Source organism: Nansenia antarctica, assembly GCF_963989245.1.
Source record: "Nansenia antarctica genome assembly, chromosome: 6".
NCBI classification, from domain to species: Eukaryota; Metazoa; Chordata; class Actinopteri; order Argentiniformes; family Microstomatidae; genus Nansenia; species Nansenia antarctica.
The window spans coordinates 47,863,735-47,891,665 of record NC_137676.1 but is presented as its reverse complement, the minus strand read 5'-3'; the positions used below and the strand labels follow the sequence as shown (position 1 = coordinate 47,891,665).

Here is a 27,931-nt window from a genome sequence, read left to right as displayed (position 1 = left end):
TAGTGGTTGGCGTGGGCTGTGGAGGAACAGAAAAACAGGGTAAGTCTCCACGGTAGGCCAGTACAAAAGATATAAACGAATCACAAAACTAGGCACGAGAGCAAAGTTCACGACTAGTCACAGAGGATACTTGCCAGGTCATTCTTAGGGAAGAACTGACGATGAGTGAGTAGAAATCCAGGGTAGATGTAGACAGAGGGTTGATTGGGAGTGGAGACAGGTGTGCTGGTTTGGCTGTGGCTGGATAACCATCCAATTACCGGGAACGAGCTTCACCTGCGGCGGAGAGCACGCTGTGCTCGAGTTGTGGGGGCGGGTGCTCGAGCTGTGGGGGCGGGGGAGGGCGTGTGTGAAGGCCCAGCCGTAACAGTTTTTCATTCCTTCCACAGTTATTTCCACCGTAATACATTCCATAATATCATCAATGGATTTTCAGTGGCTTTACAATGCATTACAATGCTTTACAATGCGCTTTACAGGAAGAATATATAAAAAGGGCACCTTGCAGGATAGAATGTCCCCAAAGGCAGAGAAGGTGTCGTAGAGAGCATTGCTGTCGATGGATTTGTCTATGTTCTTGACGAAGACGCTGTTCTTCCTCAGAGAAGGGCCACGCTGAGACTCCGTGGTGAGGCAGTAGGCAGCATAGGTTGGGGGCCTTGGGGATGCAGAATGATGGAGCAGGCTGGTTGAGGTTGGCGTAGATCAGGGGTCACCATCTACATTTGTCCAAGGGCCAGAATTTTTCGAAGCATACACTGTGGGGGCCGGACTTATATTTATTTATTTTATTTAGGCATAATTAGCATATTATTATTTAATATTTTCACTTTCTTTCAAAATGTATGTTATTAATGGCTTATTATCAGTGTTAACAGACTCCTGACACCTATACTGCAGCCAGCCACCAGGGGGCGATCAAGATATTTTGGCTTCACTTTGTTATTACACATTGTAATCATTTTCAGTTATCAATCATGCAAAATGTCACTCTCAAACAACCTGAAGCGTAAAATTCACGTGGAAAACCGCAGCTTTAATGAGGAATGGACTGACAAGTACGCATTTATCTGGCCAACATTTAGTAAAGCAAAACCTGTATGCCTCATCTGCACTGAAACGGTAGCTGTTGAAAAACGATACAATCTTCGCCGTTACAATTATACAAGGCATGCAGCTTTCAGAGAATCATACCCTGAGACTGCTCCTCCTGAGACATCTACTGCACCCCAGAACTGCGTCTCCTGAAGACACCCGCTTTTCCCCTCTACTGTGTCCCCTAAAAACTTCTATTGACCCCGTTGTACTGTTTCTCTGTTTCTCCAGTGTCTATATATAAATAAAAAACAACAACCTAGGTTTAGAAGTAGGTTTTTCCTTCTATCAATGGCCCCGGGCCTGAGCTGGATTATTCTTCCTGCTACGACTGGTCACTGGCGGATTGATGATTCACTTGCTTAGTCAAATGTATTGATTGTAAGTCGCTTTGGAATAAGGTGTCTGCTAAATGCCAAAAAATGATGCTGCCATGAAAGGAAGCATTTCTGATATTGCCTCAAGGTGCAGTGCCCAATTGCCAGTACGTTCAGCTCTCAGAAACTTGCGACGTATGTCCACCATATCCATGTACTGCAACCAGAGGGCAGCTGTCCTGCTACATGATTTTAAGTATTCACTTTTGCTTTTGAGTTGTTCCTTTATTCTGAGTATCACATCAGCATTGCAAGCCTTCTCTGCAGACACTGATCCCTCCATCAACTGTGCATAGAGGACAGCAACTTCATCCAGATCAGATGCATGCAGGTATCTTTGACCCTCTTATGGAAGCTTGGGCTAGTAATACAAAAAATACTTAAAAAGTGTAAAAGGTCAATCTTTTTTTTTTTAATGGGTTAGGGTTAGATGATCTGATATATATATATATAGGAATACCTGGAATATGAAATGATAAAAAAAAACCTTGGTTCATCTTGACCCACTTACCTGTATGCATCTATGGGTTAAGAATTTCCTTTTACACACATAGTACTGCATCCAACTCCATGTCTCATGTAAAACAGTTTCTGGGTGATTGTGGACAGTATTGAACACTTTGTGTGGACATCAGACAAGAAGACATGCATAAAAACATTATTTAACATGGGCGTCAATGGGAAATTGTGGCATCACCAGTTTCAGTATTTTTCAATACTTTCCACCACTTGGATTTCTTAAGACTTTTGATATGTTATGAAGGACATATCCATGAGACTAGGACAGTTGAAAGAGTTTCTGTTGTAATTTGTCTGAGGTCATATTGTATAATGCCTGTATTATAAGAGACTAGAAAAACAAGATAGCACTGTACAGTTCTGATGCGCAAACAAATTGCACTATTTTAATTGCGTGCCTGGAAATCTTTAGCAACAAGGATGAATATGATCTGTGCAAGATAGGCTTTAGCACTTGCAAAGAACATTCTAAGCCTATGCTGCTTGAAGGAAAAATAAGATTTATTCATACAGTTCAACGTGCAAATGTATTAATTTCATTACGTTTATTATGCATTATAATCTTTTTGATTATGTTTTTCATTATGAACATGTTTATTACTTTAGTTTAGCCTACCGATGTCAATGCTGATAATAGATTTTCTTTAGACCACACGAGGGAGTTGTTAGACCGTGCACAATATGTCTTTCACAGTCCTTCCTTGTGCTCTGCATCAATTGTCTGTGATTTAAGGCCGATGTTGCCTTTGAATTAATTGTCCCTCACTACATAACAATATTCTGCTATCATGATCTATTTGTTTAGCAAATAATGTGCTTAATATATTTAATCCTTGAATTTCCAGTTTGAAATGTACAGATCTGATTGAAGCTCAGAACATTTTCTGGAAAGGCATTCCACCTCTCAAAACCTATTTCCTGTCAACCTCTGATAAATTGGACCTGTCCTAGAAGCCTCTTCTAGGGTAAGTTCATTGGGTTGAAGAATGTTTCAACTGCAATGATTGGACAGTTTTCTTTGTCATAGTTTGGAAAATGTTTAATTGTGCTCCTTTCATATCCTTGTTCATAGACTAGGCCTACTTGTTAGAACATGAGTATGCAGACATAGTCAGTTATTTTTGTATCCAAAGGGCAGACATTCTGCATTGACTGGAGCAATACCATCTATGGATGTCATACAGGTCTCACTCTTTAGTAGCCCAGCCTTTATTTGAGAGGACAAATTCACCTCCCACCAAAAAGTCAATAATTTATGTTAAATCAAATTGATTATATATAGATTTTCAAGAAAACCCCCACAGAAGCATTGCAAAATCTGGTTATGGTTTCTTTCATGACATGGGATGAAATAATGCTGCCCCTTCTCTGTCATGGAAAACATAGGTTATAAGATATTAGATTTGTTTCAGAACTCAAGTGCCATTGGGACAATGTTTGCTGCAGACAACTCTTACAGCTGGCTAGCTGGTCATTTTGGCCCACATTCTGCGAATTTATTGTATTCTATTTCGCTTGCTTTTTTAATGGTCTGTCTTTCACTGTTTGACATTTCAGGCACACTTTCAGTCTCTGAGGTGTTTATATTGATGTTTGCTGTGGTCATATTCTCTTCTGTACTGCCAGTTAGTCTGTAATCATTGTTGGGGTCCTCTTAGGTAAAAGCCATTTACTGCTGGACTGCAACATCTGGAATCAATACAGCTGTGCAGGGGTATCTCTGGGACTAGGGGCTTGGGCTTGTGGGCCAGGGTGGGGGCTAGGGGTTGGGCTAGTTGCTGCTTTGGCCCTGGGGGTCCCTGTGTCCCTGACTTCAAAATAGACTTGATTGCTAACAGCTGGCAGCCCTAACTCACCCTGTGTCAGAGCTCTCCTCTGATGTCAACCTTGTCAGTATCAAGGCTGGCCTGGACAATGGAGGGGCAGGAGTGGGCTGGGGGAAGGTGGAGGGGGAGAGAGCTGGGCTACACCTTGTTTCCATGTGCAATGGGATTTAAAGATCGACCTTTTTATTGTGGTTCTTGTTATTATAAATATATTTCATGTTTATGTCAGGGGAGCTTGTGAGGGCTAATTGTGCATTTTCTGTCAACTGGTTGAATGTATATGTAGTTACACAAAAGGCATGCATGATTTCTAGCTATGTACAGATGAATGAATGAATGAATGAATGAATGAAGGAATGAATGGTCTTTATGAATGAATGGTCTTTATTGTCATTGATATAGTACAGGTACCAAACAACGAAATTTGGGAGGGGGGGCTCCCCTGGTGCTAGAAAAAAATAAAAATAAAAACAAGAAGGGAAAAGAGCTGGTTTACATAAATAAAGGCTATGTACACTATCCACTATACTATACTATACAAATAAAACACTGTGCTGTACTCTATGCTATGCTATACCTATTCTAACATTTCCTATTCTCTGAACCTTATGTACCCTAGGGTTGTCATATTGCACATAGTGTTATTGCACATTCATTTAAAGTGTCGCAGTTTGCAGGTTTGAAATGTACACAGTTGTGTTTCAGTATTACACTTGATTTCAATCTAGTAGCTGCCATCAATTTGTCTAGATTGTCCAGGGCCTAGAACCTAGGTCTTTGCTGTGTTCAGGGCCTGAATGGCCCTGGGGTAGAAGCTGAGCTTCAGTCTGTTTGTCCTTGCGAACATGGTCCTGAACCGCTTGTTCGAGGGCAGCCGAGCAAAGTGTTCGTACCCAGGGTGGGATGGGTCTCTGGAGATCTTGGAGGCCTTCCTGAGGCAGCGTGTGTTGTACAGCTCTTCCAGAGAGGGGAGGGGGGCGCCGGTGATCTTCTGGGCCGATCTCACGACTCTCTGTAGCGCATTCCTCTCTGCGGCTGTGCAGCTGGAGAACCACACGCAGATGCAGTAGGTGAGGATGCTCTCCACTGCGCAGCGGTAGAAGGTCACCAGCATCTCCTGTCCGATGTGGTCTTTCCTGAGGACTCTCAGGAAGTAGAGCCGCTGTTGTGCCTTCTTGATGATGGCTGCTGTGTTGATCTTCCAGAATAGTTGATCTTCCCGAATAGATGGATGCTAGCTGGCTGAACTTTGTTGGCAAATAGTATATATATGTTAATATGATTTGTTTATGAGTTTGGTAGCTCACACATTACTTGAATCAAATCATATACTAAAATGGCTGCAACTTTATACTCTGAGAGATAATAACTGTTTTGATGTAAAACATCTATGGGTATTCATTATGGGTTCTCATTAGGGGTTCTCGGTTTTATATTGAACCGTACGGTTCGCCATCCACGGTTCAATATGCACTAATGAATGTCAGTTTTTCGGTTTATGCTGCGTTCCATTGAAAGTCGGTGGTCGAGTTTGTCTGGAACGCAGTTGCTTCTTGTTCAAATGTTTGTTTATGGCGAGCAGAGTTGAGAACATGGCAATAGTTTGAGGAAGCCCGGATTGCTACAAATCTGCGTTGTGGGGTCATTCATTTTGATTTTGGTATTGAATACCGTACAATGATGATGGAAGGAAAACAGTGAACAGAAACAAGTGATGCAAGCATTGCTTCATGCGAGTCGTATATGGGCACAATGCGTATGGGCTATCAGCTGTCATGGCTACTTTTATTTCTTCTTTTGTTCTTTTTCTTTTATTTCCTATACCAGTAGTCAAGGCTAAGAGGAACTTTTACATTTGAAAGTGTTTATTGATTTTTTTTACATTTGAAAGTGTTTTTTGTTTATATATATTTATATTTTTTACATAATACAATACACCAATCATATTCTGGAATGTGTCTGAATATGAAAGTTTCATAAGTATAAGCAAAATAAAGTAACAGTTTGTAAATAAATAGTACTAGCTACTACTACTACTAGCTACTACTACTACTACTACTACTACTACTACTACTACTACTACTACTACTACTACTACTACTACTACTACTACTACTACTACTACTACTACTACTACTACTACTACTACTACTACTACTACTACTACTACTACTAAAACACGTACCGAAACCGTGACCCAAAAACCGAGGTTCATAAACCGTGGGCCAACTGAACCGTTGCACCCCTAGTATTCATGGTAAAATGCAAAGTAATTATCCCTTATTGGTGAGCCATACAGCAGCATATAGAGAGACTGAGAGCTGAGCTCTTCTTTTCTCTGGCAGATTATGAGTAAATAGGACAGCGGTTCATTAGCATCTTTTATTATCCCATTACAAACTCTACTCGCCTAATTACCTCCAATTAACCAGGAGGAAAGAGTGATTGACTTACTCTTGGATGAGAATCAGTCAGAAGGACAAGTTTACCTCATTATGAAGGCAGATATTAGGAGGACATACTCTTAACTTTGCATATCTAGTTGAGTTAACTTGACAAGTATCATGTCATTATTGGATATATAGATCATCAACCATAATTTACCAAACTATACTTTTGTTTACACTGTACAAGTATATTTTTTATTACTGGTTCTGAGTAACTTAATGCTGAAAACTAGAATTACCAGAATTATAAAGCTGTTTTATCAACACTGACAAGTACAAAACTGCTTTGTCAAAGTCAGAATTTCTTATTTCTTATCCTTATCCTTAACCTTTTCATCTCTTCACATATTAAAAACAGATAATGACCAAATGGAATTCACTGTTTTATTGTCAGTCCTATACACAGCACATCAATCATGGACCAAATACAGTACAGAAGAAAAACAGTACACTTTTCATATCTGGGGAACACACTATGAGTCATTTGAACTGTTGTACAATTCTATTACATCCCCAAGATGGTATTTGGCTTTTCAGAATCCACCAACTCAGTGGCCTGTGCAAGGTGTGGGACCTCAACTTGATAAGCCATGACGTTTCTATCAAAGCGTAATTTAAAAAAAGAAATTCTTAAACCATGTCTTTGTCCAGACAAATGTACTTGTTTTTAGTATATCTGTAGCCTACTGGTTTAAAGATAGATTTCCTAAACATATAGCCTTATTTCAAGCTGATGGCAATAGCATTTGCTAAATTTAAGCACATTTTCCTATATTGAGAAAGTAGTATTTTAAGTAATATTTCCCCCATTTTATTGCTTTTCTTCTTGTTTTTGAATGCTGACTTTGCAGTGTACACAGCTATGGTCCCTGTCTGGTAACTAAAAAGTCAAATGAGTTAGAGATTCACAAGGCCCTTGGTTTAGGATGACAGAGTGGCCAGAATGTGAGGGCAGTGTTTTTGGGCTTTGGCAAGCTAGCGTCTCAGGGTTGCGTCCCTGGTACCATATCAAGCTGGATCCCTGTGAAAATATAACTCTAACCTTCATTATCAGCAGAATAGATTCCCTCTGAGCCATCCTAGTATTCACCAGACAAACATGTTGTAGGCTTCATGGTTTAACACAAGAAGATAAAGGGAGGACTAGTTTTTGCTGTCTCACATTTGCATGTAGCAAATGTCTTGTCGGTATTCACTCCACTCTTTCACTTAGTCTATTCACTAACCGTGTCAATAACAGGGGGAAAAAAGAATATATATCTTCTAACAGCTGCAGGAACAATATCCTTCATCTAGGAAGGAAGGATAGCCACTGCACAAGGCTGTGGGCTTAACAAAGCAGTGCATCATTATTAGACAATTAATGACACTGTCATCACTACCACCCAGAGCTAGCCCAGTCTACAAGCAACCAAAGGGACAGCTTGGGGCCTTGTAATTGCCAAAAGGGCTCCATATCATGTATTTCTTATAAATATTAGAAGATTCAACAAAGCAAAATAACCGACCCCACGGCGCTGACCAATCCTCTGGACATTCATTCTTTTTTGCTTTTAAGGGACCTTCAGAGGTCATTATTAAAACATTAATCGTGTCATTATTTGTACCAATGGTAATGAATATGATTTTAAAACATAACTGCTTGCTTCTCCCATCTATTAGCTCATACACATTAAATTATCTTAATGTATGTGTTCTTCAGTAAGCTACATATCATATTTTATGCATTGAAGAGAGACCATTCCAAGTTAAATTAAATATTGTATTAGCAAATGGCAAACATTTTCGCCAAAATACCCAAATTGTGAGTACTAACAATCCCAAAATGGCAACCTTTTTTCCCATGTTCGTGTCCGAAGATGTATACAGGTATACTTTACTCCTAATTCATCCAACTATTTCTTAGTGTGTATGTGTGTGTGTGTGTGTGTGTGTGTGTGTGTGTGTGTGTGTGTGTGTGTGTGTGTGTGTGTGTGTGTGTGTGTGTGTGTGTGTAGGTGTGTAGGTGTGTAGGTGTGTGTGTGTGTGTGTGTGTGTGTGTGTGTGTAGGTATAGGTGTGTAGGTGTGTGTGTGTGTGTGTGTGTGTGTGTGTGTGTGTATCTGTGCACAGAACAGCTTTGAGAGGTAGATAGAGGTGCCTGACAGTGATGTATTGTGTTTCTCACGTGTGGCTTTTGGTGCCTGGAGAGGCGATTTTACTGTAATGCAAAGGACCCCCAAACAACTTTTATTGCATAACTGGTAACTGACTCATTTCACAGTTATACTTCATTTCCACTGAACTTTTATGGAATTTGTCTGATTTTCCTTTACTTTCAGTTTGTATTGGATTCTTGAAAGCTGCAAGAGAGGCCCAAAAATAGCAGGTCTGATACAAATAGGACAATGTGTTGTTTCCAGACAGGGATGAACGACTTCTGAACTTCAGTGCTTCTCCCTCTGGGCCTCTGGGGTGTGCTGCTGCTACTGCTCTGCTCTGGACCCAACAACACGCATGGTTTGAGGAGTATGAACACACTCCTCAAACTTCAGCAGAGTATGAACACACTCCTCAAACTTCAGCAGAGTATGAACACACTCCTCAAACATCAGCAGAGTATGAACACACTCCTCAAACATCAGCAGAGTATGAACACACTCCTCAGACATCAGCAGAGTATGAACACACTCCTCAAACTTCAGCAGAGTATGAACACACTCCTCAAACTTCAGCAGAGTATGAACACACTCCTCAAACTTCAGCAGAGTATGAACACACTCCTCAAACATCAGCAGAGTATGAACACACTCCTCAGACATCAGCAGAGTATGAACACACTCCTCAAACATCAGCAGAGTATGAACACACTCCTCAAACATCAGTGGAATAAGAACACACTCCTCAAACATCCTCAAACATCAGTAGATGCTCCTCTTGCTGTATGTTTAAATAATGTATGTAAAGCACTTTGAATTGCCCCTGTTGTATGAAATGTGCTATACAAATAAACTTGCCTTGCCTTGCCTTGCCTAGAGTATGAACACACTCCTCAAACATCAGCAGAGTATGAACACACTCCTCAGACATCAGCAGAGTATGAACACACTCCTCTCTTTAAATCTAAGCTAAAAAACCTTCATGTTTGCAGCAGTTATGATCAAACACTTATCAATGTATTTTTTCCATTAACTATTGTCTTATTGAATGTTTTATCTATTTACTTCTTATATTTGCTTTTATTCATTTTTTATTATTTTTATTTTCTTACTATGCTCCTTTTGCTGTATTCTTAATAATGTATGTAAAGCACTTTGAATTGCCCCTGTTGTATGAAATGTGTTATACAAATAAACTTGCCTTGCCTCAAACTGACCCAATAAAGGCAACAATAGAACTGTGTACAAACACAAAGGCATACTGCCAACTTGGAGCTATAGTTTGTTCTGTAGACGAGATTATTATTATTATTTAATTTTATTTTTTTCACATATGGGGGAATCACTACATGCCAGAAACCTCAGTTAATGTGTTGTTTCATTAAATTATGTCTTCATCAGTTTAAGTGTCTTAACTGACCCTAACATTAGGGTCAACCTAGGATATGGATATACAGTGATGATCATCTTGTCATGCCTGCACTATGTGCAATTGCTTTCTCTTGACTAAACGGCCAATGTCATTAAAAAAGAATACCAGCAGTCCAATATTGACATATTCTGTTTAATATTGTGTGATACTCTTCTCTTAAAATACAGTCTTTTCTGAGGTAGACCATTACAGTTCAAGAACATTATTATCATTTTTAAAACAGACATCAAAAAAGACATGAAATAAATACTTTCATGTACAATATGTCGCAAGAATGAGGTAGAAATGGTTACAGAAAATGTACAAGAACCAATAACAAAGTTACTGTAATAATAGATTAAAACATTTAAGAAAATACTGTTTTGTTGGACAAACTGTTTTATATCTTACATGGATCATTATAGAGAGACAACACTGACCAAGATGTACTGTATTGTAGGTTCTGTAGACAAACGGTGGACTAGACAAATGTATGCACACAAAAATACTTATGCTGAGTTGCTAAACATTCTCTTAATGAGTAGGAAGGTCATTTGAAACTTTGGCAATATGGCATTATCCTCTGGTTAATTAATAGGCTTTCTCCATTCTGTGATTATTTGGAAACTGAGCTTGGCTAATGTTATGAAATAATTTCAACACATTGCCTCTAAATGATAATTATGTATGTATCTATCTGTAATTAATAAGTATAAGTATAAGTAATTACCTACATATCTGAAGCATATCTCAGGAGCTCCCTGAGGCTGGCCTCCCGAGTAGTTGTAGATGTATTTTCAATTTCTTAGACAGTGATCAATATGTGCACCCGAGGTCAGTATGATTGACCTGGCTGTATGGCATGACTGAAGCCACCAGCTGTACTGGGGAGGCCGAATGGTGATATAGCGTTGCTGGACATCAATCAGAGCATGGCTACTCCAAAAGGATATGTATGGAGAGGGGTACCTGGGGTGGGGGTGGTAGTGGTAGTGGGGGCCAGCAGCTAGGGGCCACCACGATAATGAGATTGCATTGGGGGAATGTTACATCATACTCAGTGGGCCTCTGCATGTCCATGGTAACAGTCAAATCAGCATGACCTTAGCACATGCCGTTGAATGAGCACATTTTTCCAGGTTGTTAAAGAACTGGAGTGTTGGTACTGTGTGAACTTTGTTGTCTGGATTGTCTACATGTTGGGTGTATCCACAGTACATATGGTATGAAAATGGTGATTAACAATCAATTGTTAGACATGATTAGCTGCCAACTACATTTAACTGCTGATTAATCATAAGGTCCGTGACCATTTTCACTCTTGTACAACCAGATACTGAAAATATAATTGTTTTAATGCTCTTTTTTTCTGTGTTTGGCTGTAAGATGGACAGTAAGTGCACATAAATGATTGTGCATGTTTTATTTATATATTTGTATGTCCATTTAAAATATATCTATTACATTCATGCATGAATAGGACATGTAAACACACAATGTTTTGGGGTATTTGTAAACAGTTTGTCCAACAAAAAAGGGATATTTTCTGTGTTCTACATAACACTTATTGAAGACAACCATCACTCCACCAAAATTTACATTGAAAATAAAGGATAAGGATAAGAAAAAAAAGTATTTATATATTCATATATAATCAAAACATGGATTTATGGCATCAAATATCCTTTGAAATACCTGAATTACATTCAATGTTACTCTTTGTAGCATTTTCAAGTTTCTCTCCCAAGGTAAATGCACAGCTGCAGTGGGTATACAGGTCTGTGTCAGGTCTCTCTTCCTCCTCATCTAACTCCGCAACACTTTCTACTAAGACCCTAAGATTACATACATTCTTTATTTCTTATTTCTGAGGTAAAGAATTTCTTCCTGAGCATTTCAAACAAGACTACATATACTAAGAAATAAAAGGAGTAAGTGAAGCAGAAAGCAGACATCCAAGGAGCTGTGTGTGTTTGTGTGGGTGGTTGTGTGTGTATGTGTGTGTGTGTGTGTGTGTGTGTGTGTGTGTGTGTGTGTGTGTGTGTGTGTGTGTGTATGTTTCAGGGCTGTAAGGAACGTTCTCAGGAAAACTGCATTGAATGAGGAATGTGTGATGAACCACAGCTGCTACAGTATATGTAGACTGGAGGCTATGTTTGTGTGTTGTATGTACAGTATAATTCAGGATGTACAGTGGACATTAAAGAGGGAGTTTCTTTACTCCAACTGTATTGTCTTTGTCTCCAGAACAGCTATTTATGATATTTGTCATAAAATAATAATGTGATACTGTATTTCATGGGAAAGAAGAAATACTGATTCAAACAACCGTGCTTTGACAAAGTGCTCTCTATAAGACTAGATCAAATGATGAGGAAATGTTGGTTGTTTGATTATTTCAGCACAATGACAATAGATTACATTTATAGTGATGTCATGATTTTGGTGAGGAGCCCATGATGATAAGGGAGGATGGGCAGTCAGCATTGGTTATCATTTTTGGTCAAAAACAATAGACATGTTCACATAGATCCTAAGCCCTTTTCATACCAAATGATCAGTAACAAATTATAGGAACTAAATTAAAACGATGATACCACGGGAAGTGGACTGGCAATAAATAGGATCCTGAGAGTAGCGGTTCATGGGGGGATTTCCCAAACCCTGATTATCCATAATCTTGGACCACATCACCCCACAACTAATAACTGTTTTTGTCCTGGATCAAGGCTAATCGGGATCTTTGAGAACTCCCAACAGACTGTTTGGTTTTACCATCATATTGGCCAAACTACACTACTCTTCTTTTCTTTGGGAAAAATAATGTATAGGTATATTTATAGCAAAAACAGCACACCACCTTGGCATGCTAACCCGGTTAAAACTAATTTATATATCAGCTCGTCAGCTCTCCCAAACCTTTGATCTCTTGTCTAAACCTAAAGCTCTTTTGGCTGCATAATAAGTAATTACAAAAGAAAAAACATTCCCAAGGCTTGTCATATCAAAGAAAATACAGGGTGAAACAACAGTCTACAGTGACTGGCTGCCTTCTCAATGGCTGTACACCTTGCTCCACTCCATACAAGTATCCAGTTCTTTTGGGGTGAGGTGCGGGCGCACCTTGCAGAAGGCATTCTCAAAATCTTTGAAGGCTGGGGGTGAGGCAGGAGTGGGCAGGCCGTGGTGGGGGCCTGGGGAGGAGGAGGCCGTGGACAGGGCCTGCTGGCACAGCTGCAGCAGTTCCCACACAGAATAGCCCTCGGAGCGCTGCAGCACGGTGCTCAGCTCCCTCTCGCTCAGGCTGCAGCCCTGAGGCACCAGAGCCTGTAGCAGTACCTGTCTGCGCATGCTGGCTTCCGGCAGACCCACGTGGTAGCGTTTGGCAAAGCTCCGATGTACAGCATCCTGCAGTAGATCTGGTCTACCGGTAGAACACACCACGATTAGCAGCCCTGCCGCCCCAAGCTGGGCCTTCTCCAGGGTGGACAGCAGCGTCTGCCTCAACCCCTCCTCCTCCATGGCCTCCACCTCGCTCAGCAGCACCACTGATGGCTGCCGTGCTACCGCCACCTGCAGCAGGGTGCTCAGAATCTGCTCTGCCTCTGCCTTCCACTTGGAGGCCAACATGGCTCCACTCAGCCTGTAGAAGGAGGCCCCCAGCTGGGAGGCCATGGAGCGGGCCAGTGTTGTCTTCCCCCCGCCCCGGGGGCCGAAGAGCAGGACGGTTCTGGGTGGGCGCACAGCAGGGCTGGGCCGTAGCACGGGCCACAGCAGCTCCTCCTCCAGGGCAGCCTTGACATGAGTCAGGCCAGCCAGCTCACCCCACAGCAGGGCAGAGCTGCAATCCAGCAGCTCCCCATTCACCAGGTCCAACATACAGGGGTCCGGGCCCTTCAGAGCCTCCCCAGACTGGGCAGAGAGCGAGGGGCGTTTGTGGGCCTGGGAGCGGTGTTGGGAGAAGCCCTGTTCTGAGCCTACATTCTCCCCTGTCATTCCTGCAGGGGGGCTATACTCCCCCGCCACGCCATATGAAGGTGACACCAGAGGCTGAGTCGAGGGTTTACTGGGCTTGAAGGCCTGAGAATCTGTGGTGCCTGTGCTGAAGCCATTCCCCCGGCACTCCCGTTTGTAGGGCGAGTCCCCTTCTGACTTCATGTGGTCATAGCTGTACTTCCTGTAGCGAGAACCTTCCTCATTTTCCTCCTCCAGGCTCATCTCAAATGCCTTCCTCTTTAGCGTTCCTCCAGACTCGCTTCCACCCAGGTTTGTGTTCTGGTAGCCATAGCTGCCCCCGACCACCGTAGGCCGCGAAGGCAAAGGAGTGGGGGTGGCCAGGCCTGAGGGCAGGTAGGCTGCAGAGGGGTGGCTGTAGCTGGGAGCCAGGCTGGTCTGGTGAGGGTAGCTGCTGGGGGAGTAGTTGTATACAGGTGTGGAGGGGGTGTAGCTGGGCACCATGGTGGGGTTGGGCTGGAGAGTGTGGAGGGAGGCTGGGGGAAGTGCTGAGCTGGGTTGGGGACAGTACCCAGAGGAGAGGTAGGTGCCATTGTAAGTAGGGGGGTAGTCGCTGGAGTGGGAACCACTGCAAGAGCTGCTGCCACTGTAGCCAGAGTCTGAGAGGTTACTGTTAACCACAGACACACTGCTGGTCCCGGGAGGGCCTGCCGTCGTGACCACAGCCTTGGGGCCTGACAGACTGTCATGGCCTGCGGGAGATACCAGGGGATAGTGCCCCTCAGTGCTGTGTGTCAGGGGCCAGGGCTCCAGCTCACTCTTCTGGCCGTTTAGGCCCCCATAGGCCCCAGGCTCTGGGTAGGCGCCCAAGGTGGGCGGGCAGTCGTAGGGTCCAGAGTCAAGCACGCCAGAGTACTTCTCTGCATAGCGCTTCAGCAGGTTGGAGGCGGTCAGGGCGGAGATGTCATCATTGGCCCAGGCGTAGCCGTTAGAGCCGCGGCCCCGGTTGGCGTAGAGCTCTGACTTGTGGGCCGGTGAAGAGGTGGTGGACGAAACATCCAGGTGCTGCTCAGGCCACTGGCTGAGGGGCTGGGCATGCTCTGGGTTCCAGTGCATCTTCAAAAAGCCTGCGGGAGACACACACACACACACACACACACAAAGAGAGAGAGAAGCCAGGTTAGATTTGATATAGATAACGGATGATTAAATGTAAATATAAAGATAAAAGATATTCAGATATTGGCTAATGCCAATCAACATTGCATGGAGGAGATTTGACACTTTGAGAGAAGATGGTGCAAGCCAAATAATCTAACATTGTCCTTCTCCTCTGCATGCATGTTTCTCTACTACTACTGCTGTGTCCACAGAGGCACATGGCCCGAGGCCCTCCTCTTACAGAGAGCCAGTGAGTGGGAATGAGTTTCTCCTGTTTGTAGTGGACTCTGTTTTAGTGTTACCGTCATGCATGGAAGCAGTAGGAGCTCATATTACCCAGAGAGGAGAAGAGAAAAGGGGGGCAGGGCTTGTATGTGCTGTTTCCCAGCCTCAGTGTGGTGATAAGGCCATACTATTCCCTGCACTAGCATCTGCAGGTCTCCCAGAGGACCCATTGTTATCTCCCTGCGCATGTTGCACTGAATGCCCCCCCCCCCCCCCCCCAACCCCTCTCCCACTACCACCACCTACCGCACACCAACGCTCCCAAAAAAAACTGTGGTCGGCTGGACAGAGGGAGGGGGCGAGAAGGGGTGGGGGGAGTGGAGGGTGGAGGGAGAGGGAAATGGACAGTGGTGTGAAGAGAGGGGGGTTGGGTTTGGAATCACAGAATAGTGTCCTATTCATCTGCAGTCTCCCATGGAACATTGGGAGAGTGGAATGTGTTCTCCTCTGGCTGACTCTAGCGGTGGCTGGGCTCTGATTAATCAGGCCTGCTCCATACACACAACAAGACCAGAACAGGAGAGAGAGGGGAGCTAATGGAAGAATGCAAAGGAGAAAAACAATTCTTCCCAGTACCCCCAGTAGTTCTTTTCTCCACCTTTTTTCAATCTCTATAATTGCCTATGTAGAACTGCCTATAACTGAATGAATTATTCATCAACAATCCATGTATCCTGCAGCACAATCTATTCTGACTGCATGAAAATTACATTTAGTAGTTACTGATCCAAGTTTTTTTTTTCATTCCTCCCATTTTTATAAATGCACAATTAGTTTTTCATGTAAATCAATATATAATACATATAGACTAGATATTTGAGTGCGCTTTATTGCATATTTGTTTGTTTACAGTGTATGTAAGTGTATGTATGTGGGTGCCATTCCATCAAACCCTCCCTTACATAACACTAGTACTGATGGCTATAGAATCAGCCATTTCGTGAAGATTCAGGCTACTTCTTGCTGAGGCATTAGCTTGACATTCCATGCATAGCTTGGCATTATTGAACTGTCACGATTTAGCCTGCGGTGAGGGTTACTCCAGGCAGAAATAGAGAGGTAAAGGGAATCAAGCACAATCCGTCATTACTAGTCTCTTCCAGTCTCCCCTTCAGCAGAGGCCTGATGATTCATTATTCATAGCTCTGTCTATGTGTGTGGAGCCTCTTATTGCTATTTAAATCAAACCTCAATATCCACCCGGCGCTGCTTTCTCATTCTGTGCTTTTCTCCTAAACTTTGGCCTCTTTCTCTTGCCCTCCCTAGAAACCTCCCCATGTGTGTCTTCAGATTACGTCCTCTATTTATTCAGTCAGATCAGACCACCAGACCAGATGGCCATTGGATTATCATGTCCTTCATATTCAAATCCACAGCCTTAAGTTCCCTATGCCCAAACCAGTTAAAGTAGTCCCCTCAGCCACACAACAGCATTCCCAACCCAGGAACAGAACAGTGTGCAGAACATTCTAGGTTGAAATTCTCTTCTCTTCTTTCCAAACATGCTGAAGACATTCACCTTTTCCACACCCAGCTGACCACATATTTTTGTGGTTTGCCTCGGAGGTCATTGTCCAGGCTGCAGAAACCGTATATGTCCTGCAGGCCTTCCCATCTGCAGGGCCAGTTTGTGAGCAGCCCAATAATGGGGCCTGTGTGTGACAGAGATGGATGAGAGCCCAGGGGAGCTCATAAAACCTGCAGCGGGGTGGGAGGGAGAGAGTAAAGGAGGGAGGGGAGAGGAGGGCAGGGGAGGGAGTGGACAGCAGGCGCTACGTCCTCTGGGTGGACAGGGGCGGGGACATTAGGGGGCTCAGGTGGGCGAACTGCTGTCCACTCCATCATCATGGAGAGCACGGCGCACCACGGACCCTGGCCCTGCAACCCCGCCCCCCTCCCCATGTCAATGCAGAAACTAGCTAGGGGAACCTGGAGGAGAGGGACATGGCTGGATATGGGTTCTCCTTCTCCCATACTCATAATTTGAAAACCCGAGGACACCTCAGATGCTTCAACACTTGCAGAATTCTCTATCTGCAGCAGTAGCACAGTGGTCGGTTGTGGGCACTCACCCATAACGAACCTGGCAGGGCTGCAGTGCCGTTGAGCCAGTCCCTGTTATTAAATGTATCCCTCTGTAGGATTGTGCTTTTTAGAGCAGCATCTCCCTCAGTAATCTGAACTCTAATCTACACTTCTGCTTAAATCTAACCAGTTCTCACAGATTAATTTACAGTACTTTAGGCATAGGAAGGATACTAAGATTAGATTGAGGAAACGGCAATAACAACATTTCTTATGAAAGAGATCTTCTCTGTTTACAGCATACTGGATGCTTGTACTGTAGTCAACTGCAGTGCTATGGGACACTCTGGGTGACTGAGATAATAATTAATGATATTTCATATTTGAACTGTCTTGTTCCACTCGTTTGAATATAAAGTTGTGAGCATGTATTTGTGCAAGGAAAAGGTATTCATGCAGTACCTCCTCTGCATCTAGACTAGTGTGCGTTTGTGCGTGTGTGTGTGTGCGTGTGTCTTCTCAGCCCGAAGAGAGACAGATGTTCTCCACTGACCGCCTTACTGTCTCTGCAGCAGACGTGCGTGGCTCGGACAATCCTGTTGGCCCTGAGACAAAGCCTGAAGGATCCTATTGTCAGGAGCCTGCCTAATTATGGAAATCTTATTAATCTATTCAGAAGCAGTCCGCTGACAGCTTTTGTGCTGGTCTGGGATTTATGGAGGGACCTGTGTGTGCTGCATGCTATTGTGATGAAGTGTGATGAAGACAGTGGAAGGGCTCTCCAGGTCAGAAGTTAGTTATATTTGGCATGGCCAGAATTAAGGTGGGTTATAAGATTGTTTGTCTTTTATTTCACTTTGGGTCTTTTACTGCTATTCCTTACTTCCAGAGTCACAATGGCTTTTCGGGTGAAAATGAAGCAGCTTTAGGCCCCTAATGGTGGACTGGAGATGTGTTATGGTTTTTCCTCTGAGTTCCAGCAGGACAGTGTTCTGAAACGTGAGCCTGGCAGGAAGCCCAGTGCTGGAGGGCCCCGGTGCTATTTCACAGCTCCCCTGGGGTTCCTCCTCTCCCCTTCTACAATCCACACACTTTTGTCTTCCTGCTCGGTGGAACAAAACGGATATGGATGCAACAAGCCTTCTGGGACAGTGCACTATTAAACCAGGCAGATTGTAGAGAGGCAGCTTGTAAACATGAGCTCTCTGGATCAATCCAATTGGGGCTCTATTCAGAGAGAGCCTCCACCCCCACCCTCCAACCCCTGAAAAATACCTCCCCCTCCTTTTCCATCCCCTCCACCCAGAACCACAGACAAGGCCAAACATCCTACGTACTAAAACCTCAGGATTAGGTTTATATTATTTATATTAGGACATTGTCACTTCTGAGAGAGGCTTGATGTAGTATGTAGTTAGGGGTTGATAAGCCGTGTCAGTGGACAGTATCTCTCGTTAATGTAGTTGCTCATTTCTCCAGAGGGCAGGAGTGATATCGAATATAAAATAAGTAAAAAATGAAAAGTGTCTCTCTGAATTTGTTTCAGCGCATTACAAATCCTGCAAGCACACTTACATGGTTGACAAATAACTTGGTACTCTTCACTTGTAATAACATACATTTCTGGCTACCTAAGTGCTTTGGTGTCGACTGTGGTCCCACTGACCTCCCATTGCAAAAAGTAAACAAATGACATGTTTGAGATCAGTCACAGCTCAAACAGGTTTGGAGAATGTCTGCTTGATTCAGAAAGGCTGGAAAGCTACACTCTGTCTCCTATCACCATGAACAACGCTGCTGAGGAGGGAAGAGGCCAGTTGTGCAAGAATGCTGCTCAGGGTGGGGGTATCACTGGAGTTACATGTGGACATCTCATAAAGAGTTATGTTAAAAAAAAGCTTGAAGCATGGCGACCGTAATCGCCATTAATATATGCAGACAAAGAGAGTAAGAGAAAGAAAAGGAGAGAGAGAGTGTGTGACAGGCTGTATTTGCAGTGATAAATCACGAACGTGATGCTCAGATAAAGCAACACGTGTTGATCAGCTGTTATGTATTCAGTAAAGAGCAGGTACTCAATGTGTTGCAGGATGCAGAGCGTGGTTATGTAGGCGAATCCCTCTTTTAATTTTTTCCCTCAGTCATTCGAATGTTAAACAATGCTCTACTAATTTGGCCTGTACACTAGCATTCTAAATAATGTCACACTTACACAGTTACTCACAAATTGAGCTTTCTGAGCTTAGTGCGTTTCGACTGAAATACAAGTTGGTTAGTGGTCTTGTCTTGTTAGGGCTCTTGTTATGGGAATCCTTAAAGTCCTAGTTCTCCTCCCCTCTCCTGTAAATTATTCATTACACTAATATCAAACAGAACATTTTTACATTTTTCACAGGATGACACTTGCAGAGAGAGAGAGAGAGAGAGAGAGAGAGAGAGAGAGAGAGAGATGTGATGTTGCATGTTTTCAGCTTATCTTGCTTTTCTGTAGTTGTACAGACTGTAGTGGGACCTGTTGGTAATGTGTAGCAAAGCCCTAACATTTTGCTAATTCCTTAGTGTTTACAGAAACAAAATGGTGCTAAATCTTATCATTTATGTTTGTAATCACAGCGCAATGACACTCTTTACAGTAAATCATGCTTGTAGCTCATGTCCAGGGGAGATGTATGTTCTTGGCACACACGTGTACAGAGCCTCTGTTAAGGCTTCGTAATGAGCAGCAGAGGGGCAGTGAAACCTCCTCCGGCAAGTGTGAGGTCATTTCATGGGACCCTCCCAAAACATCCATTAGCTGGAGATAAAGCCCCACATCATAATTTATCTCCCATGCATAATTGGGCATTGCTTGGAAAATTATTATAAATCTGTGGCATTAGTCACAGGGCTGCTATCAATCAAAGGAAACACAATCTCTCTCTCTCTCTCTCTCTCTCTCTCTCTCTCTCTCTCTCTCTCTCTCTCTGTCTCTCTCATCTCCACCCTCTTTCATGGCCCTAAAAAGATGTAATAACAGAGGAGTCTGGGAGCTCTTAGGGAGTTTTCACACCTGCTGCCCAGGGCACTAGCAGACGCTGTGGCTCTTTTCAAACTGGGCTGGCTGGCTCCCTGGAGGAGGGTGCTCATACAGTGGCATTGAGGGATGTCCTGCACCCTGCAGTCTCTCATTCGGGACAGACACAGCAGCACTATTCACACAGGTCCTCTACAGATCTGGTGTTATGGGATGACAGTGCTCCTGTGTTTCACACTGACAGTGTGACTCATTCTGTGTTCTGTTTTAGCCCCCTGTGTCCAGCTTACAGAGGGTTGCTACAACTAATCTGTATTGCTGTATTTAAGCTTAGACCATTATCAATCAAGATGTCAGTGAAGTGTTCATTATTCAGTGCAGCGGACGTGCTGATAGAACATCCAATATATCTGTATGAGTATGAGTAAGACAATATTTCAAAAATGTTTTCTGGGTTTTAATAGTAATTAATCTACAAAACAACATTTAAAACTATGCTCTAATAATTTTATTTAAATATTTCAAACACATTTATAATTAGAAAATTGCAATGCTTTCATCGTAGTGCATTGATGTTCAAAGTAAAAACACATTACTGTGCAGTCATCAGGAACGATTAAAAACAAAATATGTTGCTAACTACTCAATATAAAATGAATAAACAGAATAAAAAGAGAATGTTAATTAATGTATTAAAACTCTCTGTATACAGTTTTTTGTGTAATGTTTGAGTAACTACTTGATAGCATTTTGTCTTACATTGATTAATTGACAAACACTCCCATAATTACTAATGATACTGTGCAGCAAAAGCAAATCCAATTTCAGTGTGCTTACTTTACGGTGTCCTTTAGAGCACTCTCTAAAATTCGAAACCATCTGGAATAAATGGCTAGATGCGTCACTTCATGCTCGTAATTTTAGCAACAACTAGGCTACCCATCCCCCGTGCCTGCTAATGCACGTCCACAAATGGCTGAAACACGGCCACCCCCTCCCCTTTAAGAAAAACAGGGTCCCTATTTTCTGTGGCTGCAGGCTGGCTTTAGGTCGTTGTGTCCACTAATATATCAAAGAACAGCTGTCCTTAGGCTCTGTGATGACCAATCACCCGCTCCATCTGTCTCCCACGCCCAATCTCTCCTCCATCTCCCCCTCTTCAGCTCCATCTTTTCTCTCCAATCTCCCTCTCTCTCTCTCTCTCTCTCTCTCTCTCTCTCTCTCTCTCTCTCTCTCTCTCTCTCTCTCTCTCTCCCCCTTCTCTCTCCCTCTCTTCCTCCAGTCCCAGAGTATGTTGCATCCCCCTCTCTGAATCCTCTGTCCCCTCTCTTGGAACTGACACTCAAGCCCTCTGACCACCTGAACTGACCTTAGAGTTGTTGTTTTCTGTTAGCTCATAAACACTACAGTACTTCCAAAAGCCCACAATAAACCATGGTTCCTTTTGTCATGTGGTACATTTTTGGGGATGACAAATATGATAAATAGGTAATGGCATAACGATTAAGGTGTGTGGTTGCTCATGAGTTGTAATTTATCAAGCAGCCGCCTTTGTGTGAAAATCAAGGGAGTCTCATTGTTTGCTCTGGATTCTGCTGGCTCAGGAACCTTGTGAAGTCATCCAAATGAGCCTCACCACCCCGCTCCTTAATTGGGCTCTTAATGGGGGCTGAGTTGTCCTTAATGAGCTGATGAACCCTGGGGTGTGTGTCCCAAACCTCCTGCTCTCTGGACGAACACACATGCACACTCACACACACACACACACGTGTGCACACACACACACACACACACACACAGACACACACAGACACACACACACACACACACACACACACAAACGCACCAGGGGCTAATTAGAACCCATTCACACCCCTCACTAATGATCCCTGCTCTTATTCACACAGACACTTCAGCAGGCTCTGTGTTTACTCAAGGGCCTCCCAGCCCCTTCACTGCACCACTCATACCACTCCTCTCACTAGAATAGAGATATATTCTGGAGCGACGCTCAAACCTGCTTTTTCAAAGGGGCCAGAATGTGCACCTCTCCTTATTTTATTCAAACAGTCTCATTTTTTAGCCCGGCACTAAGAGAGGAAGAGAGAGGGGTCACAGAAAGGAGAGCTATAAAAGCTGCCGGATCTGGGCTTTGCGTGGAGGAGCTGCTCTGGGCATATGTGTGTCGATTTAAAAGAAAAGGTATCGCTCCAACAGCGGGGGCCCCAAGCAACAAGAGTTAGGGCACTCCTGGGTTACCGGCCTGGGACTGATTTAGGAGTGTGTTTGAAGTGCAGATTACAGATTCTTTGCACCAAATCCCTCTAGGAGTATCCATGGCCCCTGGAATCTCTCTCAGGTTTCCTTAAGGTCCGGCTCTGGCTGCTCACCCCAGCTTGTGGTCCTCTAGACCTGGGAGAGCCAGGGACCAGGGCCGGACACACAGAGGTAACAGGCACAATGAATGTCAATGGAAGATCTAAGACAGCTCTGTGTGTGTGTGTGTGTGTGTGTGTGTGTGTGTGTGTGTGTGTGTGTGTGTGTGTGTTACGCAGAGAGAGCTGAAATGCCAGAGCTAGGAGTCAGAAGTAACATTAGAAAGTAGGAATGCTCCCTCTTCCCACAAAGAAAATTCCAACATGGAGGTGACATTATTCACATGTATGCCTCATACGTTAAGCCTCTCTTCACTTGATTTGTGCCCAGCAGAATCATGAAAAAGCGTTAGAAAAAAAGAATATAACCAGGAGTGTCGTCAGAGAGGAGAGTGCTGGGTCTGTGTGTGTTTCAGCGGGCTGAGAGTAAACATAGTAACTAACTAACACTGTTGTGGGTGCGCTCCTACGATCCCCCTGTCCATATAGAGACACACTGGCAGCCTGTTCTAATCAGCTCTTATTGCTCATAACCAGCATAGAACAGAGCTGCTCTTCAAATGACAACATATAAAGAAATCCAGGATTGATTTCAGAGCCCAATTAAGAACAGTTCTGACAGAGCCAATTATTTGGCATTATGAATGAATCCAGCAAAGGGAAGCAGTGGTGGGGCTAAAGGCATTCTAAATATTCCATCAATAGTTTGTGACATTCTTGGATGTGCATGTCCTCTTCAGTAAAGAAGAGAAGGGAGTGTGGGCTGACAGGGTACAGGGAACGGATGGATCTCATCTCACAGTTTTTGTTTTCACAGGTTTTGTCATCACAAACTATTAAGATAGGCATGGTTTGTATATCCATGACAATAATATCATCAATATACCATTCTTTTTTTTACTCTGCCAATGTTCACACAGAGTTATGTAAAGCAGTGTTAATCTAGTTCAGTGTTAATCTGTCTATCAATTAACAAGAACAGGATCACAAGTCACAACAAATGCTGACACTGTTGTAGATGGAATGACCATAAATTCACATGTGCTAATAAATCACTCAAGAGCCACTTCTGAGAAAACATGTTTCATACCAATACATTTAAGTCAACTTGCTCAGCCACATATTAGTGAGCTGGCCTCATTTCTAAATTCCAATCTTCTGATGAAAAAATAAAATACAATTTCTGGTAACTTTGTCTGTTCTAAATTCTTATCCAAACATGACTGCAAATCCCCAAAGAAATACTACCTATACAATGAATTTAACCAAAACAAGGATTTATTCCATTCATTATAAAGTAATACTGTTCCTGTTAGATTTTCCCTCTTTTCTTAGAACTGTCAAGCCAATAAACATCCATTGAGGCAAAAAGGGGAAAGGGGGGCTCTTGAGACAGGGGACAGAAGAAGCAGCCCCATGCTGGCGGCCAAACAATGCTGTTTTGGAGAGGCAGAGCGCTGGACTCAAATGAAGCCTGGTAGGGGGGGCCGAGGGGGGCCTAAAACTGGACACGTCAGTTATTAGGTCAGCGTTGAGGGGAGATCAGGGGAGGGAGGGTGGAGAGAGGGGGAGGCAGCAACCACGGTGGTAAAGCCTAAATCAGTTGAGTACTGAGGATAGAAATTACACTGTCAGAACCCTAGAGATTCTACTGTTAAAGCCATCCAGCCTCCACTGTCTCCATCCTTCCCACCTTGCCTTCCCTCCTTACATCTCTTTCTCCATGTGATGAAATGAAATTTAAGACAGGGCCAACATCCATGGGTAGGGTTAGTATTTCCACAGTGCTTTTGAAGGTTAAATGCAGGTTCTCTCTGCTAGAGCTAATGGACTAAAATCTTTCACAATTACATAACTGTGGATTTTTGTTTGTTTGCAAAAAACAGAGTGTACACTTACATCAAGCTTTGGGGAAGCCATTGATTTTTTTTGTACCTCTGAATTCAAAGTCCAGTCTGCTCAAGTGTTGCTGTTCTTTAGTTCAGGGAGTCTGACATGTAGTAGAAAGTGTAGTAGAATACTTACTATAGGGGACAATGGGACTCAGCATTCTGCAGAGCTGGTCTCAATTAGGAGGAGAGTTTTTCAGTGAAAGCCACGTTAGTGTCTGTCCGGCTGTAGTCCATCACTAGCATGTGCTCGCACTGACACTTGACAATACCCAGCCCTGAGAAAAGAAGAGAAAAAAACTGGCTTACAGGCTGCAAAATGTCTGCACAAACACACATGCCAACTAACCCTTTCACACATACTCACACACCAATCCAAATCCAAACACACAACATAAATAGAAGAATTCATTCCAAGATGGCATGATGGAATTACTGACAAACCCAGGCAGCCTATAGGCTAAACAAACACACTCACACACACACACACACACACACACACACACACACACATACACACACAAACACACACACGCACACACATACATACACGCGCGCACACACACACACACACACACACACACACACACACACACACACACACACACACACACACACACAGTCTCCCAAATTGACGCACACAGAGGTATTCATTAAAGGCAGGCCAGGCATTAAGCTGATTGTGAGGTTGTGTCCAGGCTCTAAAGAGGGCTTTCTAAATCTGCCTCACAAAAAGACCCATGCATCCCACTGCTCTGTGCGTTAGGGCAATAAAGACTGCATTCTCTCATGAGACCAAACACATTTAGGGCCCTAAAAGGACCATTATGAACTAAGTTTGCCATTATAATCATTGAATTATAGAAACTATATTTTGTATTTACCTTACAGATTCAACGTTATGCTTTTGTAACAAAATTCAAGGGAACTCACGGTACAGTATTGTTTTACTGGTGAAAATACTCACAAACTAACCCCACAAATTCATCAAACAAAAGAAAAACAAAACAAGGAAATATTTCTCTATTTTACAAGGCAAACTATTTGTAGCAGAAACAATTCTGCTGACAGAGAAATTGTATTTGAATCCTGCAAGTTATACTTTATCTGATATTGTAGCCTTTCTAGTGATCCCAGGGTAATGAGAGCTCATACAATTCTGACAATATATTACATAATCCTGCCGTTCATACAATGTAATGACGCAAGCTTTGCAAATATTAAAAGATAACATGATTATACATAAGTATAAGTTTCACATGCAGTTAAAATTAATTTTACTGTAAAAATCTAATATTGGATTGACAATTGTACTTTAAATATACACGTGCCTCTAATGACATTACATTATAATCAAACAGGTGTTAATGAACATTTCATTTTTATTTTATTTTTTAACAATGACACTAAAAACTCTAAACTAAAACAACATGAATAAATACAGTATATATATATAACAATTGTGGACTGCATATTGTAGCATGTTTCATAAAACTTTCTACAGCAATTGACAGTAGTCTACCCATTTCATCCATTCATATGGAACTGAAATTAGGACCACACGGCCATCCCTAGAAACCAACAGGCTGTACAAGACTTCAGACTAGAGAGGGTTGAGCTCTACTTCTAACTGACACTCACACTCAATATGACACTCACACTTTCACACCAGTCACTGAAATAAATAAAAAATGAGGCAATCACTTTGCATTGATTAAAAGATAGATAGATTTCAGATATTGAAAAAGATTTACGGAGAGAGAAAGAGAGAGGTGGTAGAGAGAGGCCAGTGCAACAACACAGAGAGCCTAAGAGCGGGTGTTGAGAGCGGGGAATGTAGTGGCCAGTGGCCAGAGAGAAGCAGCACTGTGCAGTTCTCCAGTCATTTACAACTTTAGAGAGGAGTCAAGTCAATCAGCAGCCTACCGCCACCTATGAGAGAACATAAACATAAACACAGGGACGCAGAGCAGAGGAACTGCCTTACCTACTCATGCCTGCATGTCCTCCAACAGATCTGAACGCAGTAAGATAATCCCTGGAGCAGACAGGATTGTGTGTGCACTGCTATGCTTTCTTTCCACATATGGGACACAACTCAACTCTCTCTCTCTCTCTCTCTCTCTCTCTCCCTCCCTCCCTCCCTCTCTCTCTCTCCCTCCCTCTCTCTCCCTCCCTCCCTCTCTCTCTCTCTCTCCCTCCCTCTCCCTCTCTCTCTCTCTCTCTCTCTCTCTCTCTCTCTCTCTCTCTCTCTCTCTCTCTCTCTCTCTCTCTCTCTCTCTCTCTCCCTCCCTGCCAGTGACAACAGAGCGCACACATTTCCCCTCCCCCACCGCTCCCATCCCCCTCTCCCTCCCCTCCCTCTCTTTATGTTAAAAGTATTTAAGCAGGGAGAGAGGGAGAATGAGATGGCAGTGGGTGGGGGGAGCTGACCAATCATGTTTTGAGAGAGGCTTGCATTCTATAGCCTGGTCCCATATAGAGAAGGGGAGAGAGGGAAGGTGAGAATAGAGGAGAGGAGGGAGAGGGAAGCTGTTGGTTGGAGAGAAATTATCAGGCAGAACTTGACCCCAGGAGAATTTTTAAAATAGTGGTTAAAGACTTTTTCTCACCTCAGATAATTGTATTATCTCACCTCAAAAATAATTCTGCTTTATTCCACAGGTATGAAATCAACTCACAAATATCCCATTAGTCATGAAAGCCATGACATGAACCATCATCACAATCTTAACAGAGCGTCAATCTCTTCAAACCAATCTCCTATTTCCAAATTGATTATGCTATAATATCAGCAATGACTACAGTGAATTCAAAAGATCCATTTAAACTCAGCAACTGCTGCTGTAATGTTCTCAAGGCATTTCTATTTCTAGTAGGACCATTACAGTAAGGAAGGCGAGGACAGAATGTCAGTTGGATGATATGTTTATGACGTGGGTTCTCTGTCAGTCAGAAGTTGTTCCAGCACTACATCCCTAAGAAGCGCACGATAGTGGAAAAGGGGCTTTAGTTAGGTGCTGGGCCAGTTTCATGGTGGCCTTCCTGGCAGTGGCTCCACTCCTCCTGGGTAGATTTCTAATTTCTGGTGCAGCCCCTATCCCTGTCCCCTCTCACAGCTGTGAAGCTGTTTTTAGCCCCACAACGAGGGCCACATGGCCCGGCCAACTCCTCCTGTTACATGGACACTAAACTCCTCTCACACATCCCCACCCATGTTACCACACCATTTATCTCCCGCTCACACACTAACACACATACCTATAAAAACAAGCACATAGTGTGAGTGGCCTGGCTCAAAATATTGGGGGATACTGCGCTATTGTATGTTTGGTGTCCGGAGCATCCAAGCATTATACACCTGGTCATGTGGTTTCACATGGAAATGGTTTGTTCTCACCACAGGGACTACGTTAC

The 27,931-nt window shown here is 43.2% G+C and overlaps 1 protein-coding gene across 1 annotated transcript; it reads right to left on the bottom strand.

The window, feature by feature from the left end:
* Nucleotides 1–12,866: 12,866 nt before the first annotated feature.
* Nucleotides 12,867–24,675, bottom strand: fignl2 (fidgetin like 2; the record flags this gene model as incomplete). The annotated part of the gene is made up of 2 exons (XM_080533574.1): nt 12,867–14,893; nt 24,651–24,675. 2 exons carry the CDS (start codon nt 24,673–24,675, stop codon nt 12,867–12,869), a joined length of 2,052 nt encoding a protein of 683 aa, XP_080389700.1.
* Between the last annotated feature and the right edge of the window lie 3,256 nt (nt 24,676–27,931).